Consider the following 18,982-nt stretch of genomic DNA (forward strand, 5'->3'; position numbering starts at 1 on the left):
AGCCAGCAGGCAGGAAGCTAGCCAGCCAGAAGGCTGGTGCTCCCCACCCCAAAAGATATCCTCTTTAATAAATGGTACTGGGAAAATTTGTTTTCCATGTGCTAAAGATTGAACCTGAATCCATATCTCTCATCATACACTAAACCAAAAGTTGAAACGGATCAAAGATCTAAATATTAAAACAGAAACACTTAACCTGCTGGAAAATAGAATAGATAAAACTCTAGTAGACATAGGAGTAGGCAAAGATTTTATGAACAAATCCTGTTGCACAGGAAATATTACCAAGAATCAAGAAATGGACTCACATCAAATTAAAAAGCTTCTGCACAACAAAGAAAACCACTGACAAAGAAGAGACAACCTATAGAATGGGGAGAAAATTGGTGGTTACTTCTCAAGCAGAGAACTAATAGATAGAATTTATAAAGAATTCAAAAAATTAGACCCCCTAATTTAAATACCCAATGCAAAAATGGGCATTTGAAATGAGCAGGCACTTCTCAGATGAAAAAATACAAACAGCCCACAAATACTGAGCATTACTGTCCATTCAAAAAATGCAGATTAAAACAACACAGAGATTCCATCTCATTCCAGAAAAAATGGCTATCATCAAGAAACTAGCCAATAACAAATGCTGGCAAGGCTGTGGGGAAGAAAAGAAATGCTTCTCCATTGTTGGTGGGAGTGTAAACTAGTACAACACTATGGAAATCAGTATGGAGATTCCTCAAAAAACTAAAAGTAGAAGTTCTGTTTGATCCAGCTATTCCCTTTCTAGGTATCTTTCTGAAAAAGTCAGACTCATCATAATACAGTGATACACGCATGCTTATAGCAGCACAAATTATAGTAGCTAAATCTTGGAAATAGCCCAAAATGCCCATCAACACATGAATGGATAAAGAAAATGTGGTATTTATATACAGTGTAATACTACCCTGCCATAAAACAAGATAAACTTTAGGTATTTTAAGGTAAATGGATGGACCTCAAGACCATAATCTTAACTGAAAGAAATCAGACATACAAATTTAAACATAACACTGTTTCTCTTGCATGAGAAACCCAAAGGGTAAATAAGGACCAAAATGGATGGCAGGTACTGGGAAGTAAGAAAAACTTCTTCAAATGGGAAGGGGAGTAAGATATGGAGGAAGGGGGAAAGGAAAGGGAAAAGGAGAGTTTTTGTAAAGGGGGAGAGAGCTGGAGGGAGGGAAGGGAAAGTGAAGACATGTTACATACATGTACAAATCTCCATGATGAATGTGTTCATTATGTATTGCAAACATGTACTAGTAAAAGAAATAAAAATAAAAAAAAACTAAAAGAAAAAAATTGGATGCAGCTTTTGAATAGGGTGGAGGCTTTTTTAGGTCATTGCCTTTTCCTCATTTTTGAGTGCCATTCCATCTTCCACATCTATCGAGGGCTGAGTATTGCACAAGAAAGAGAGGTCTGGGATAAGAAAAATGGAGAATCCTGAGCCTGTGTGCTGGATAAAGAGCACCCCACCAGCACCAAGTATACCAGTCAGCTGAGTAGAGCAATGGGTGAGAGGGCATGTTATCTGAAACCTATAAGGCAGGAAGGCCCCACAGAGATTACAAAACATCCTCTAAGGTTATTTGCCTTTGTGATTAGATAACACCCAGCTGCTATTAACTGTGTCCCAAGAAAAGCCAACTCTCTTGTGTTGCCCTCACAGTCTTCCTCTCCAGAAGAAGCCCATTGGCAGGAGTTTTGGTTATTAGGACCAAGGACGAGTAGGACCAAGGTCAAAGGAGTGGAGCGATTTTCAGGTCTGGAGCAGGGATGACAGGTAACCAATCTGTTACTTGGCTACACAAGGCCAAACTCTCAAAACAACCCTCCTACATCTTGGGCCCCTCCAGGGTTTCACAAACTCCTATCTGAAGCAGTTTTGGTTTGTGAACTGCTGAAAGTTATTGTTGCTATAGGGAGTTATGGGGTGAGGGGGTGTGATCTGCCACCTTGGTGAGGTCACTCCCTAGCTTCCTTTGTTTCCCTAACTTCTTTTGTTTCTGGTAAGTCAGTGGCAACTTGAACAATAGTCTTTTTGGATATAATGTATCATTTTCCTCTGATTGTTTTCACAATTTTCCCTCCATTTTTGATTTAAAGAAAATTTGACTATGATATGCCTAAGTGGAGGGGGGCATAAAGAGAGAGGGAGAGAGAGAACTTTATTGGGCAGAATGTAAAGTACACATTCAAGGAAAGTAGTGTGGGCCCTCAAGAGAAAAACACACTGTAGTCTGAATTGGAAGGGATATTTATATGTTTTGCAGAGTGGAAATCTGGAGATTTGTGAATCTATAAAAAAATTTGGGTTTGAGTTTGATTTACAGGAAAAAGTAATGACCCACCCAAATGTAGAAAGATAATGGTTCATTTTACAGGTGAAAGATGGTCCATTTTACAGGAAAAAGGGACAGGTTTTTTTTCATTAACATTGCTAAAGTAAAATCTTTTGCCTAAAAATATTCTTTGAAGTCTTTGAATATGTTTATCTATCTTAAAATCAGTTTTATGCCCTTTACCTTACCAACTAAGCTAATTTATGGACTTATAATATCATTAGGAAGTTTGGGTGTGACGGACCTGGGAGAATAAAAACAAACAAGATAAGAAGCATCCACAAACCTAGACAGTACAGATATGGACTCAGCAAGACTTTCACCAAGACTCAGAAATTTTCTGGCCATTAATTCTCTTTTTAGTACATGTCTGCAATACATATTGAAAACATACTTCTAGGAGTTCTGTACATATACATATCACACCCTAATCCTCTTAAATTCCCCTTCCTTCCTCTCCCTCCCCACTCCCTCCACCCCTAGATCTCCTTCCCATCTCCAAATATCTGTCTCCCTGTTTCCTGTCTTCCATCTTTTATTTGGTTCCTTAAATTATCTATACTTTGGGTTTCTCATATAAGAGAAATGATGCAATATTTAACTTTCTATACCTGGTTTATATCACTTAGGATTATGCTCTTAAGGTGCATCCATTTTCTTAAAAATCACTCAGGTTTGTTCTTCTTTGTGGCTGAGTAGCACTTTACATATTTATTTACCACATCTTTCTTTATCCACTCACCTGCTCGCAGGCATATAGCCTGCTTCCAAGAGTTAGTTATTGTGAGTTGTGCTGCTGTACACATGGATATACACGTATCATGAGATGTGATGTGTGTAACTCTTTTGGGAAGATACCCAGAAGAGGTATAACTGGGTTTAATGGAATTTCTATTTTTAATTTTTTGAGGAATTTCCATAGTGTACTAGTTTGTATTCTCACCAACAGTGTAGAAATGCTCTTTTCTTCACCATAACCGTACCAGCATTTGTTGTGTTTCATTGTTGCTGTTGCCGATGGCCACTCTTTCTGGAGGAAGATGGAAACTCAGTGTTGTTTTAATCTGTATTTCTCTGGTTTGGTCATTATGTCTTAAATTTTTTTTTCTGTCTCCTTCTTTTTAAAATGTTTTTCTCTCTATTCTCCCATTGGATCATTTCTTTTGGTCTAATTTTTAAGTTCATAGATTTTCTTTAATTATCTCCAGTTAATTTTTAATTTAAGGTAGTGGATTTTTCAATTAAATTATTTTCAGTGTAAAATTCTTTCTCTTCCTCTGCCAAAAAATTGTATTAATTCATTTTGAACATATTTTCCTTTAGTTCTCAAGCATAAATATTATAGCTATAGTATACTTATTAAAATGCTTGTCTGCTAACTCCAGCATCTGGGACATTAGTTTTCTCCATTGATGTCCAATTTCCCTGGGGAATGGATCATGTTTTCCTGTATCTTCATTTCTGTAGCAGTGTTTTCCTGCATGCTTGTTTTAATTTTATTTTATTTTTTATTTTTTTCCTGGTGCTGAGCATTGAACCTAGGGTCCTGCACATGTAAGGCAAACACTCGGCTACTGAGCTACAATCCCAGCTATAGTAATTTTGAATTCTAAACTGAATGCTATCATTAATGTAGAGATCTTAGACTTAATTTTGTTGTCCCAAAGAGTTGTTTTCTTCCTTTCATTTTTTTTCTTTTAAGAGGTAATTAACTTGGACATACTCAAACTCTAAACTCTACTCCCTGTACTGTGTAACAACTGAAAACTCTGTGCAGTTCTTTTAGCCCAAGGCTGTATGGATTCTGCATATTTCAATCTGAGTGAAAATTATTCATAGAATTTGGTGTTTCCCTTCTCTGACTGTCTCTTCCTTGGCTTTTCTCCATAAACATCACCCACGGCCATTCATTCATTCTACATATGGACCACCTCCAATTTCCACCTACCTTGGTTGCTTTCTAGTACGTTCTGATACTGTTTTTAATATTTTCTGTAGGGGCTGGGGATTTAGCTCAGCGGCACAGCGCTGGCCTGGCAAGCGCAAGGTCATGAGTTCGATCCCCCGTACCGGAAAAAAAACAAAAAAAGTATTTTTTGTGGAGTTAGTAGCTGGCTTCTGTCAGAAGGCTGATCTTATAGAAGATTCTCCTCCACTAATTAAAGTGAAAGATGTATGATTTTACAGTAGTACCTTGGTTCATGAGCTTAATTCATCCCACTATTCCTGGGAAGATGGCTGCATTAATGTTTTTGTGGGGAAGACATCCATGGTTCACAAACAGAAGCATTTGGCAAAATTTTGTTTTTGTTTGCAAACTCTTCAGCAGGAGACCAACACAACCATGGCCATCTTTCCCACATGAACACGAACATGACCATCTTTTCCAGAATCGTAGAACGAATCATGTTGATGAACTGAGGTACCACTGTATATGTACTGTGATATCTTTGCAAGGTGTGACCTTTACAAAATGTGGTGAATGCAGCTGCCAAGTGTCATCCAGTGGAAAACATTATGGTGTGCCCTCATGCGCCTTATTCACCAGATCTGGGATGGTAGACTTCCCCTAAGTGAAAATGACTATTAAAAATAAACATTTTGAGTCATTTCAGGATATCAAGGCAACCACAACAGCACAACTGAACACACTCATAAAAGAAGACTTCAAAAGCTCGGGGTGGTGGTGCATGCCTGTAATCCCAGCACGCGGGAGGCAGGAGGATCGCCATGAGTCGATCCCACCTGGGCTACACAAGCAAGTTCAAGGCCAGCCAGCGCTGCATAGTGAGGCCCTTTCCCCCATCCTGAAAAAAAAAAAAAAAAAGAAGAGTTCCAGAATTACTTCTGAAAGTGATAAGAACAATGGGATCAGCGTATTCAAAGTTAGGAGGCATATTCTGAGGGGGATTAATATGTATGGTGGTGGTGGTGGTGTGCTTGTGTGTTTGTGTGTTTTTATGGCTATTTCTATAAGTTCCTTCTTACAAGGAGGATTTAAATAACCGTTTCTTCTCTTTTCCTATTCCCCTCTCCTAATAAGTAATGATAAAACTCATACTCTCTGCAGATACTGTCTTAAGCAATCTATATATCTTATCTCCTTTAATTATCACAGAAACCGTATGAAGTAGTGTCTGCTATTCTCATTTTCAGAGGGGGAAATGCAAGCAAAGTATTGCAATAACTTTGTCAGGATCCCTGTGGTTTTGTACCAGAGAGAACAAAGATCCCAGCCCTACCCATCCAACTCTGAAGTCTCTTTTTCAAAACAGTAATAGCTGCCATTTGAGAAGCATTTGCCATATGCTAAGCATTGGTAAGTGTCTTCCAAACATTATTTCAAATAGTGTGCCCTACAGGGCACAAATCCTTGCACTACTGGATCTGAGATCAAGAAGGAAGCCGTTGATGGATTCTTGTGGGTTGACCACAGCAAAACATGAAACCATAAAGGGATTCTGTAGTATTCTCAATTCTAGAGACAAGTTTTTTTCTTCTAGTACTGACTGATAAGGTTGACCAAGTAATGATAAGACAGTGAGAGCTCCTCCCATCCATTCCCAATTCTTCAGGACAAGAAAGATCTCAGTTGACCAACCCCATATCTATACTTTTGGTAGAAGCTAGGATTTGAAATAGAGACGTGTGTCGAGTAAGACAGGAGCGGGTAAGTACTGTGAGCTACGTGTAAGTACTGTGTAAGTAAGTAGTGTGACTACATGAGCAGCAAAAACTAGGCTAAATAAAACCAAGACTCAAGTCCTGTTCACACTTTATATCAGCTCAGTGACTTTGGACGTGTTCTAGAATATCTTAGAATCAGTTTCTTCATATATAAATCTTGACTTACCATGTGTATCACTGCAGAAGCCAAAAGGCTGAGGTCCATCCTTCTTTCTTCTTTCTTTATTCCCTATCAAAACACTAGCAAATCTTCCTAACAGTATCTCAAGAGCCCATTATTCTCTATTTGCTTACTCCTCTCATTCTCCAGAGCCATCACTCTTGTTTGAGCCTTCGCTGTTGCTTGCTGACCCTATCGCAGTAGCTTCCTAAGGAACATCCCCTCATCTATTCTCACCCTTTTACAACCCTGAGCTTTCTAAAATGGAAATCTAACTCTTCCTTATCCTAATGTTTTACTTTCCTATATTATTTTAGCTCAAAATTAAACAACCAAGGAAATTCATTTCTTGCCTCTTTCCTCTTAAATCTCAGAACCTCCTGTTGAACTTAGGGTAGAATCCAGTCCATTATTGTGGCTGTAAAGATCCTTCCTGGCATGTTTTCTGCCTGTGTTTTGTTTTATTTATTTATTTATTTATTTATTTATTTATTTATTTATTCATTCAGTTTGAGAGAGAATCTCACTATATTGTTAAATTGCCCAGGCTGGGGTTAAAGCTGAGATACTCCTGCCTCAACCTCCCAGAGAGCTACAATACAGCATGGAAACCTGGGCCCTTTGCATTTACTACCTTCTTAATCCTATAACAGCCCTATATTACATCCACTACCCTATTATCCTTTTCCACTTTCTTCTCATCTACTTAGTAAGACTGTGTGATTACTGTGACCTGCGGAAGTCTGAGGGAGGAAAGAAGCCAGCTTTGAGAACCAACTTGCCCTCTATCATGGGTATGCAAAGACTTTGGGAGCAGTAATCTCAGTCATGTGTGTTCAAAGCCATATTCACAGCCAGAAGATGCCCATTAAGTGTCTATTAAGTAAATGAGTGAACAATAGGTTTGTTATAGGATTAAGAAGGGTAGTGAATATAAAGGGTCCAGGTTGCCATGCCTGTAATTCCAGCCCTCTGGGAGGTTGAGGCAGGAGGTCGGCAAGTTCAAGCCCAGCCTGGGCCACTTCAAAACTTAGTGAGACCCTGTCTCAAAATAAGTAAACAAACAAATAGGCCTGGGTATGTAGCTCAGTGCAAAGGCCCTAGGTTCAATCCCCTCAGTACCTACACTCAAAAAAAAAAAAAAAAATAGGAGATTCGACTATATAAAGTCACCCAGAGAAATAAGTTGATTAAAAGTCTCTGCCAGTTTGCAATGCCCTTATCTCCACACATGGTTTCCAGCAGCATTAAATGAGAAGAAAAGAGACTTGAGTATTTAATATCTTCCTCTGAAAGCCCTGTCCCTTCCACCTGGAGTTCATTGCCCAGAACTGGGGCTCAGTGACCTGGGGTGACTTCAGGAGAGTCTGTGTGTGATAGAAGAGCATGCACAGAATCTTCAGGGAGTTCTTTTGTCTCTATTGTCCACTGTTTATTACTGATAAGAGAACTGAGGCACAGAGGGACAGAAAACCTGCCTAATGTCTCAGAGCTGGTAACTACTAAAAGCAAGACTCAAACCCAGGCTGCTTGGCCCCGAGGGACTGCCCCCTTTACCATACGCCGGTGTTACAGTTCTGCTGGGGACGCCTGCTGAGATGCAGAATGTATGTTCTGGGCTCTTCCTCTTGCCTGCATTCTCTTCTCAAAAGTGACCACCTTTCTGCTTCAGTGACAGGATTTTTGTACTTTGATTCTTTGCAAGTTTAATGTGCAGCTTACTGTGGTCGTTCACCTTTCCCTCCCTTCTCACCCATTCTTCTCCCTAAAAGCCAAACCCAGATGAAATGTTCACCCCAAATGAATCAGCCAGGAAGCACAAGACCACTCCCAAGCCTGACTTACCCCTCAACCCTGCCTCCAACAATCTTTGTGGTGACTTTAAGCAGAGGTAGTTTTCTCCCAGGTTCAAAGGGAGTTGGGAGGGTAAGTATGCTGGGAAAGCTAGACGAGGATCCCGGAAGTTCCCCATTCTCTAATGACCCCCCCCCCCACAACTGGCTCCAGCAGACAAGTGTAGTATAGGCCACCTCCTGTGACAACCAGGTTAACAGCACAAAATCGATAGCAAATCTGGGTCCAAATCTGGGGGCCAGGCACTCGACAGACTGGGTGACATATAATCCTCTCAGTGGAGAGTGTGTGAAGGTCTTCACTGGCTGTTGTCCTTTCATGCCTTGAGTCATCCCACACAAATGGAGGTGATTTCATGTAAACTGTTTTTCTGATTATCATTGGAGGCGTTGTGATTGCTTTCTGCCCTGTTTTACCAAGCATCTCCTCCCCCTGCTGAATCATCCAATTCCAGACACGTTCTGTGCTCAAGGTTCAGCCAGGAGCCACGTTCTGCCCTGCACACGCATTCCCTGGAACGACTTGAGCACAGAGAACAGGACCACAAAGCCTGCCTGGACAAAGCCCCGCTGCATCTTGAATAGCACCAGGTGAGAGAGGCAAATGGCAGCTTCTTTTGGAGGGGGAGGCTTATGCACAGACCACGGAAGCCCAAAACTTAAAAGCCCAATGTCAAATTATGAAGTTCTGGCAATTCCACTTCCGTGGTGACTATGGACAAGTCACTTAACATCTCTGACACCTCATGGCGACAGTAAGTAAGAGGAATGCAGGAGAATGTGCATGTGCTATGGGTCTCCCAGGCTCTTAGAGGTGACTGACTTACAGTGAGGCACCTCTGTGTGGAAAGAGTGCAGAGCCAGGAAGGAGAAGATTGGTAGAAACTTCACTCTGCAGAAGTTGGTTCTGTTTCTGCAAAGTAAATGCCTTTCATAAATTTTTTTTAAACAATCTAACCAGGAGGGAACTGGCTTCACAGCTATAGAGAACTGAAGGGTACCTCAGTGTGTACTGATCCCGTACTGTGCAGCAGGCTGCATGCTGGCAACGGGATGTATGTAGATTATCTCACTAACCCTCATAAGAAGTCGGAGAGCAGGTTATTAATGTGCCCTCAACGCTAAAGACATGGACAGCATCCAAATCATCAAACCAAACTTAAACTCTCACTTTATCCCCTAAAGCCCACTAAGTACGCTGCCTCATTAAATAGCTTTTTGAGTCCAGAAACTTGTGATGTAAGTTGGTTGTAGAAAGTGTTCAAGATACTGTGTACCTGAACATATAATCCTGAGCCAAGCCACCTCCCAAAGTCACACTGCCATGTTGATTTCTGAAAGCACTTTTAAGTACTTCAGTGCCAGGCGTGGTGGCACATGCCTGTAATCCCAGCACTCGGGAGGCTGAGGCAGGAGGATCACTGAGAGTTCAAGACCAGCCTGGGCTACAAAGTGAGTTCAAGGCCAGCATAAACTGCATAGCAAGACCCTGTCTCAAAAAGACAGTAAATAAATAAACGAATAAATAAAGTACTTCAAAAGATTGTTCTTTAAAACTGTATCATAGGACACCATTAGGCCACACATCCCAAGAGGGTAGAAACTCTTTCAATCTGACTGATCTCTGATAGTGTCTAAAATCATACATGGCACATTGTAATAAACATCTTGGAAGTGAACAATATATTTTTCTATAGTTCAGGTATTCTGTGGGACACTGGTTTTTCTCTCCCTGCTTTCCTAAATTGTGACAGAAGGGAAGACTCTAACAATTTTTTTGTTGTTGTTTTGTTTTGTTTTTCTCTGGTACCGGGAACCGAACTCACGACCTTGTGCTTGCCAGGCAGGCGCTTTGCCACTGAGCTAAATCTCCAGCCCCAACTCTAACAATTTATTGAGTGCTTACTGTATGTCAAAAACTGTGAGGAATGAATAGGGATACAGTACAGATGTAGTTATTGATACATAGAAATCAATGGTATTATAGGTATACAGTGATATATAGATGCACAGTGATATATATAAGTGGAGTTATACACATTAATATAATTATAGGTATAGCTATAAATATGTGTACATATAGAGGTAGATATATGCCATGTGATCAAAAATATGGTGAATGCTTACTTTTTTAAAAAAATTTCTTAGCCAAGAGTGGTGGTACATGCCTGTAAACCCAGCACTCGGGAGGCTGAGGTAGGAGGGTCACTGAGAGTTCAAAACCAGCCTGGGCTACAAACTGAGCTCAAGGCCAGCCTGAACTGCATAGCGAGACCTTGTCTCAAAAAGAGAACAACAAAAAAACTCTTACTGTAAAAAATATAGTGCCAGTAGCACCCCTCATATACTTCCCCAACACCTTAAACATACTTATTCCATCATTCTTGCTACTTTCTGAACCAGTTACAGAAATCCTCTTTCATGAGTGTCATTAGTTGTGCTGGGGGAAAGTGTTCCTAATGCTTTGTGTTCCTAATGCTTTCAAAATATTTACTTTTCATGGTCAGTTTGATTTTGGGGACGAGCCAGAAGTTATGCAGTGCCAGATCCAGTGAATAAGGTGGATGAGGAGATGCTGCAATGCTTTTACAAGCCTGCCTTTCCGGTGGACAGCACTGAGCAGCAGCATTCACTGTAATGTGGACCTCACCTTATAAAGACACCTAGGAAAGAGAACTTCCAGAAATATTTCTGAAATTGGCAAGAAAAGTGGGATAAGTATTTGAATTGAGGGGGAGTACATTGAGAGAGATTAATGTCAATACATCTCTTACTGTAAATTTTTTTTAATTTCAGCATTCACCATATATTTTGGTCACCCCTTGTATAGGTATCTCTGACTTTTAGTCTTCTAAACCTTGTGATATCAGGTTCCTATGTAACTGCATATGAGTGTAAATCTGGACCCTGTGGTGTCTGTTTAGGAATCTATCCCCACTTCCTGTCTTAGACCCTGGGCCGGAAGTTAAAGAGCTGTTTCTTTTGGCCAAACTTAACTACATGGGAAGAGTTTCACAGATGGTGTTAACAATTAATTACTCATTTTCCTAGAGTAACTACTCGTGTTGCGCTGGTGCTAAATGTGACATGCAGGAGGCAGCTCTTTCATCGCCTCAGCCCTAGGTGTTGCCAATTTTCCAGTTTTTTAGAGAGAGTTTAAATAAATTGCCTGAAATGATAAGGTGCTGAGGGTCTGGGATCTCAACCTGTGCTGTTTGGTCCTAAGGCCACACTCTCCCCTACCACATCCTCTCAAATGATGAAGATTAAATTAGAACTGCAAACACATTTTTAAGATGATGCCAAAAGCAAGTCTTCCTTATTTGATCAGCTATCAAATATCAAGAACTATTTGTATTAGCTCACTAGAACAACCATGGCAAATTACCACAGACTGAGTGACTTAGCAAAAATGTGTTTTCTCAGAGTTCTGAAGGCAAGAGGTCCAAGATCAAGGTGAAAATTTGGAAGCCTTTCTTCTCAACTTGTAGATGGCTGTCTCCATGCTCCCACGGCATTATCCCTCTATGTGCATCTGTGTTCCTAATCTCTTAGAAGGAAACCAGTCACATCTGTAGTGATCTCATTCTTAACATAATTCCCTTCTCTAAACATAGTCACATTCTGAATTTTAGGAGATTAGGACTCCAACAGATACACTGTGGGAGACACAATGTAACCCACAATAAAGACCTAACAAATTTTGTCATTAGATCTCTCCCTTCCGTTTTGGTCTTTAGCCACTTATTAAGGGCTGTTTGCACTGCCCTTGGGGAAAAGTGAATTTTAAATCATCTGTATAGAAAAATAGCAGCTGAGTCCAGAATTCTCATTCTAAATCAGCTCACACCCAGGCAAGGAGGCATGTATTGCTAAAACTAGTAGACGGGGTAGTCTTACAACCTTGGAGAAACCCTTGTCCTTTGTGAGGTGCCCACCTACATCAGGAATGTTAAGCTCTTATGTCAATAGTGGCTGGACAGCTACACTAAGTGGAAAAGTGAGCAGGTGTGAGGAAATAGGGAGTGGTGGGAACCGTGTAAGTTTGGAGAAAAAGCCATTTAAATGAAACAGACAATTCTCAGCTCCCGTTGGTATCGGTAAAAAAGGGCCAGTATCACTGGCCATTACAGGTTTAACTCATTGGTTCCATGAATCTATTGTCAAAAAGTAGCATGTTATTGCTGACACTGAAGGGGGTTCTTAACTGTTCATGGTAATAAAGTACTCCAATCTCAAATCTGAAGCGCCTGCCTGGCAAGCGCAAGGTCGTGAGTTCGGTTCCCGGTACCGGAGAAAAACCAAAAAAAACAAACAAAAAAAAAACAATCTCAAATCTGTTTTTCAAGTGGCTCTCTTCTGCCAACATTTTCATGGATAGATCAAAGCATCACCTTCCACCGCATAAGTGTAGAAAATTACTGCCTGTCAATTAAAAATGAAATGAATTTTAAAGTGACAATTAACAAGCAGTTAAAAAAAAAAAAACAAAAAAAAAACAAGCAGTGCTCTATGAAGAACCTGTGCTTACGTCCTGTAGTATACTTACTTCTACAATAAAATTAGAAAGCTGTAAATCTGAAGAAGCCAACAGTCTAATTATTGCCATCAGTGAAGACAGTTCAGTCCAGGCTGTAAAATCTAAAGTTAACTTCCAAATATCTAATCTTTCAAATATAGGTTTTTTGGTTTTGTTTTTTTTTTTTTTTTTTTTTTTGGCTTTTCTCCGGTACCAGGAACTGAACTCACGACCTTGTGCTTGCCAGGCAGGCGCTTTGCCGCTGAGCTAAATCCCCAGCCCCTAGAATATAGGTTTTTAAAGCAACAACAACAAAAACATTCTTATGGAAGGTAGGTACGTTGTAGTTTAAGCCAATTTCAAAATCCAAATCCAAGGAGGCCCCTAATAAATGAGAGTTCTGCTCCCTTGTTGGAAACACTTTTCAGGCTCTGGAAGGGCAAAGTGGTTTTATTCTATGTATTTACTCTTTCTGATGAATTAGGAATCACTGCCCAGACCACTATCCTAGGGAATATCTTGAGACTACATCCCAGTCCAGTAAGGAAGGTGCTGGCACACTAGCAGTGTCTGCCCCGAGGATGGTGGTGTATGGGAATACACTGAGTCCCAAGTGGCAAAAACCCAAACTCAGGCAAAGAAGAAATTGTTGGTTCTCAGAGTCCAGGGAAGAATGTTAACAGGAGAGGAGCAGGAAGCCAGAGGGGTTTCCGAACCAACATCAACCAGTGACTCAAATGTCTTCAGGGTTGTGGCTACCTTTCTTCTCCACACCTCTGTACACCAGCTTCTTTCTTCCCACAGAATAGGAAACTTAGCCACAGACAGCTGCCCCAGGGTGTGTTGTATGGTTTCCCCTAGAGAGAAACAGATTTATCTACCCTTCAGCACCAATTATACACAAGAGCAATTTAAAGGCCTGTATTGGCCAGGCTTAGGTTAAAAAATCACAGAACTGCTCAACCCTGAGCCTACCAACTTGAACCAGAGAACCTAATCTGTGGGAACCACAAGAGAGGGTTTGGTGGAAAGAGAAGTCTCCAGAGAAAGAAAAGCTGGGATATAGAATCTGCAAAATGGTCATTTTCTCTACAGGAGAGATCACCATGTGGCTGCTGTCCTGGGCTTAAACCTGAAAAGACCCCAGGAATGTATATTAACACATGTAGTAGCTACAGCTTCTCCCTGGCAGGTTGTGCCTTGTAGTTGATTCCTCAATTAGGAAGCTAAATGTTGGGGCTGGGGATTTAGCTCAGTGGCAAAAGCGCCTGCTTGGCAAGCGCAAGGTCGTGAGTTCGGTTCCTGGTACCGGAGAAAAACCAAAAACCAAAAACCAAAAAAAAAAAAAAAAAAAAAAAAAGGAAGCTAAATGTCATCTAAGCCCTGTCTTTCAGACTCTGGTAAACTGAAATCAAGCAATAACTTTGGCATTGCCCCAGGAACATGTGTCACTATTTGTAAAAACTTCCTGCTGCACCACCAGATTATAAACCTTTTCTCTCCCGGACAGGAAAAGACCTGAGAATTCTGTGTCCAGTTGCCAAGGGCTCTTCCCACTATGCAGTGGCTTGTGAGGTTCCGGGTCCTCTGGGGCATCCACAAATCTTTCCACGCCTTCCACCCTGCCCCTTCCCAGTTGCGCTGCCAGTCTTTCTCAGGGGTTGGAGCTCCAAAATGGAATGACCACGATGTACCGAAGGAATTTAACTTTGCAAGTGATGTGTTGGACTACTGGGCTCAAATGGAGAAGGTGAGAGTGCACCGTGGTGGGAGGTGGGGAGAGGCTGGCCTCAGCCGGCCTTACCTTGCTCTTACTGGGCTAACAGTCCCAGAATCAAGGACGGTCTCTGCCTCACAGAAATGTGATAGGGGAAGGTTATATAAGATATAATTAAAACATATAGCGAATGTCTACTTCTTTAACTTATAGTAAAAGACGCAGTGGCATAAGTCCACCTCGAGACACTCCCCTTCACTTTGAACACACTGACCCCATCTTTCTTGCCACATTCTTTTGTGGTTGTTGTTTAGTTTGGGGGTTTGTTGTTGATATTGTTGATGTTGTGGTTGATGTTGCTGTTGTTGATGTTATTATTGCTGTGCTATTGTTTTGTGGGGATTTTTTGTGTTGGTTTGGGTTTTTGGATTTAGGGGAGGATTGTTGTTTGGTTGGTGTTTTATTTTTGAGACAAGAGTATAGCTGAACTCACTATGCAGTCCAGGCTGACCTCAAGCTCAGGGGGACCCTCCTGCCTCAGCCTCCCAACTGCTGTTTGCAGGCATGCACCACCACACCTGACTCTGTTCTTGTTTCTTTCTGAGGCAGTTCTGGAAGTCTCTTTCATGAGTGTCTTCAGTTGCCCTGTTATAGCTGCCTCAGAGTGCTGAATGGATTCAAAATATTGACCTTTCAGAATCATTTTGACTTTGGCAAAGAGCCAGAAGTTGCAGGTTGCCAGATGCAGGGAATGAAGTAGATGAGGACACACTATCATGTTTTTATTTGATAGAAACTGCCATAAATCATTGATCAACAAGGGATGATCAAAACATAAGATGAATGCTTAAATTTTTAAAATGTATTATAATAAAAGACATCAAAGTACTCAAAATATTCCCCTTCACTTCAGGCACATATATCCCATCATTACTGTTAAAGTGTCTTTTAGTGCAATGAAGGCTTTTTTCCTTCAATCAGATTTTATTGGTACATTTTAGGTACACATAATGATCACATTCATCACAGAGAATTTATACCTGTACGTGACATAACTTGATTCTTTTTTTCCCATTCCCGTACCCTCCCTTCAACCCCTCCTCCCCTCTCCATTTACAAAAGTTTTGTTTCCATTTTTTCCTTCTTTTCTCATTTTTTTTACTTTTCCCTTCTTTCCTTCCCCCTTCCTTGTTCCCTCCCTGGTTGAACATTTTCTTCCTATCTCATAACACCTAACATACATTTTAATAAGGTTTATTTCAATTTAAAGAGTCACAGTATTTTCGTATTTCAGGGTTCATTTCCCAGCCTACTTACTTCACATCTCTGGGCATCCTTGCTTTCATCTTTGAAATGTGGATAAATTCATTTTCAAAAATGATGGAAATGATATATCTGATATCCAGTCAGTGCTCCATAGTTGTGACTGAATGCAAAGTTTTAATCCCAAAGTCAGCAAGTTCATGTTAGCCTGAATTTTCACCTTCAATGAAAGGGACAGTGAATCTTACAAGAATTTATCTATCAAACTTGTAATTTAACTTTTACATCTGGCCAGAGAAGGGAATAGACTGCTTTCGTGTGTACCAGAACATCGGACACAGTGTTATCCAGCTACCAAACTCACCAGCACTCTGCATTCAGAGAGGACTCGCATGAGATGGAGTTGGAGGCTTGCTACCATTTTGAAGATTCCCACGAACATGTCTTCTACGATACCTTCCTACCTAACCTCTTCTTTTTCCTTCCTCTGAATTTTCATAATAACCCCAAGAAAAGTAAAGCCCTCAGCTATGGAAGACAATTTTTATGTGTCATATCAATCACTTGGCATTTAATCCTTTGGTTGGATGGGCACTGTTATTGTCCCTATTTTCCAGTTGAGGAAACTGAAAGAAGAGGGTTTTAAAAACCTGCTGAAATCGCCTATCTAGCCAGTGGAGGGGGAGGATTTGGATGCAGGCTAATTGAGCCAGAATCCATTATTTGACTTCGCCTCACAGCTGATGAAGCTGAAACATTTATGTCTTGAAAGCATAAAATGACTTTCCTCATTGCCCAGGTTAGAAATCCTTTTGCTGTGTGAGTCGGGGTGGAGAAAAACGAAGCTGAGATGAGGAGATGAAGGTATTGCCTTTTCCCTGGTTGTCTCATAAAGTTCTGGTGAGCGAGGTCAAGCACCAACTCACAGACTTAACTACAATGTAAATATTCCCCCACGATGCCAGATTCATTGTCAGTTTTCCTGTGTCTCCCAGTCTCCCCACTCCCAGCACCCATAATTCATCAGTATTAATCCTGACAGTATTGCTGATCTGTCCACTTCAGCTTTTCCAATTTCCTTGACCATGGTCAGTAAGTTAAACTCCCAAATGAGCAAGCACCACACAGACACTCACCCTGCAACCCCCTCCACCACATTACCCAAACTTTTAACACTTATTTTGACTTCAACATATTTAACTTGTAAAGTATAAGGTAGAAGTTCAACATTTATGTGAAGTAAAATTTATCTTAGTCTTGGCAAAAATTTACTAGAAAACAAACAACAAAATGTCATTTGTCGGCCAGGCATGGTAGCCCACACCTGTAATCCCAGTACTCAGGAGGCTGAGGCAGGAAGAACACTGTGAGTTCAAGACAAGCCTGGCTACATAGTGAGTTCAAGGCCAGCCTGAACTACACAGTGAGGCCCTGTCTCAAAAAAAAAAAAAAAAAAAACTCACTTGTAGTCTAGACAACATAGCTTATAGGTAGAAAATGGTTATTAATCCAGGCCACCAATTTATAACCCTTGGTTGCTCTTGGGAATGAAACCCTGTGGTACTATGGTATGAATTCCTGGGGTAGTGCATTCAACTTCAATTGATTCCTAGAACAGCCCTCAATTTATTCATGAGAGGTCATATGCATATCAGCATTTATTCATTCTGTCTCTTACAGACTTCATTCATTCAACTAAAACTTCATGGATAATACTATCTGCCAATCATTATTCTAAATAATGGTTATAGAAAAGTAAACAAGACAAACAACTCTCACTTTTCTTTGTCATTTTGCTGTTTTCTTGATGTATTATAGCTTTTTTGCTCATTTCTTCTCTTGCTGCCTTCCTCTGTGTTCAGTTGATTTTTTGGCAGTGATATATTTTGATTTCCTTTTGTGTGTATTCTACAGATATTTTCTTTGTATTTCCATGTGGTTTATATGTAACATCCTGTAGTTAAAACAATCTACTTTTAAGTGACAATAACTTAACTTCAAATATGTATAAAACTCTTTTACCTTCTTACATTTCTGTCCCACCTAACATCCACTTTATGTTATTGATGTCACAAATTATATCTTTTAGTATTGTGTACTCATTAACCTAAATTTATAATTACTTTTATGCTTCTGCTTTTAAATACTATAAAAGAGGAGGTATTGCAAGATAAGTTATAATAATACTGCTTTTTATATGTAATGGTACATGTAATTTGTATATGTAATTACCTTTACACGAGAAATTTTTGTTTTCAGATTTCAGTTACTTTTCATCCCTTTAGTTCAGCTTAAATACTCCCTGTAATATTTCTTATGGGATAAGTCTAGTGATGGTGAGCTCCCACACTTTCTTTAGAATCTGTGAATATCCTAATTTATCCTTCACATTTGAAGAACAATCTTGGGTAAAAATTTGGGTTGAGTTTTTGTTGTCCTTGTTCTTTTAGCACTTCAAATATATTATCCCACTGCCTTCTGATGTGTAAGGTTTCTGAAGAGAAATTCGCTGATAATCATCTTGAGGGCCTCTTCTACACAATGAACTGTTTTTCTTTTGTGCTTTCAAAATTACCTCTTTGGCTTTCACATTTTGATTATACTCTGCCTTCTTCGAATTTTTTTGGCATTAGTCTATTTAAAGTTGATGAGCCTCCTGTGTTTGCATATCCATATCTTTCCTCAAATTTGAGAAGTTTGGGGCATTATTTCTTTCTCAGGTACCTCCTTGGTCGGCTTGATAGTGCTTCCCCTTGGGGGAATCTGGGGATTCATTCTACTCCCTTGAGTAGACTATGTTTCCCATAAGTCCCTTAGGCTCTGCCCATTTTTCTTCACTCTTTCTTCATTTTGCTCCTCAGATTCAACAATTTCAAATGGCCTGTCTTCAACTTTACTCATTCTTTCTTCTACCTGTTTGACTAGACTGTAGGGTAAATCTTCAATTCAGCTACTATACTTTTGGCTCCAGAATTCTATTTAGTTTTTTCTCATATAGTTTCTATCCCTCTGTCACGATTATCATTTTGCTCATCACCGTTTTCCTGGTTTTCTTTAGGTCTTTATGTGTCCCTTTAGGTCCTACAGAATACTTCAAACCTGTGCTCTAGAATCTGTAAATGAAGCCTGTATTTCTTTAGGGCCAGTTTCTGGGGATTCATTCTACTCCCTTGAGTAGACTATGTTTCCTGGTTCCTTTGCATACCTTGTGATATTTGGATGAAAGCTGAGCATTTGAAACAGCCGTATGTCTCAGTCTTGCAGACAGGGTCCACACAGAGATAGCCGTTCACCAGTCTGCCCAGTGAGAAGAATCAAGGTCATCCCAGGTCTGCTCCAGCATTTTCCTTCCCTGGACCAAGTCATGTGCTCCTCCCCAGTCACTGTCCCACTTACGTG

At 40.3% G+C, this 18,982-nt stretch overlaps 1 protein-coding gene across 2 annotated transcripts in view; it reads left to right on the plus strand.

The window, feature by feature from the left end:
* The first annotated feature begins 8,544 nt into the window (after positions 1-8,544).
* Acsm1 (acyl-CoA synthetase medium-chain family member 1) overlaps positions 8,545-18,982 on the plus strand; it is a 40,116-nt gene continuing 29,678 nt past the window's right edge. Inside the window, exons 1-2 of one of the 2 annotated variants that reach the window (XM_013517947.1) lie at positions 8,545-8,675; positions 14,114-14,353. In XM_013517947.1, the coding sequence (XP_013373401.1) occupies positions 14,162-14,353 (192 nt within the window). In that variant the 5' untranslated portion in view covers positions 8,545-8,675; positions 14,114-14,161. The remainder of the gene's footprint in view (positions 8,676-14,113; positions 14,354-18,982) is intronic. The other variant, XM_005391131.2, reaches the window with a different exon arrangement.

The sequence above is a fragment of the Chinchilla lanigera genome, unplaced genomic scaffold (assembly GCF_000276665.1).
Source record: "Chinchilla lanigera isolate Chin_1 unplaced genomic scaffold, ChiLan1.0 scaffold00041, whole genome shotgun sequence".
In the NCBI taxonomy this organism is placed as follows: Eukaryota; Metazoa; Chordata; class Mammalia; order Rodentia; family Chinchillidae; genus Chinchilla; species Chinchilla lanigera.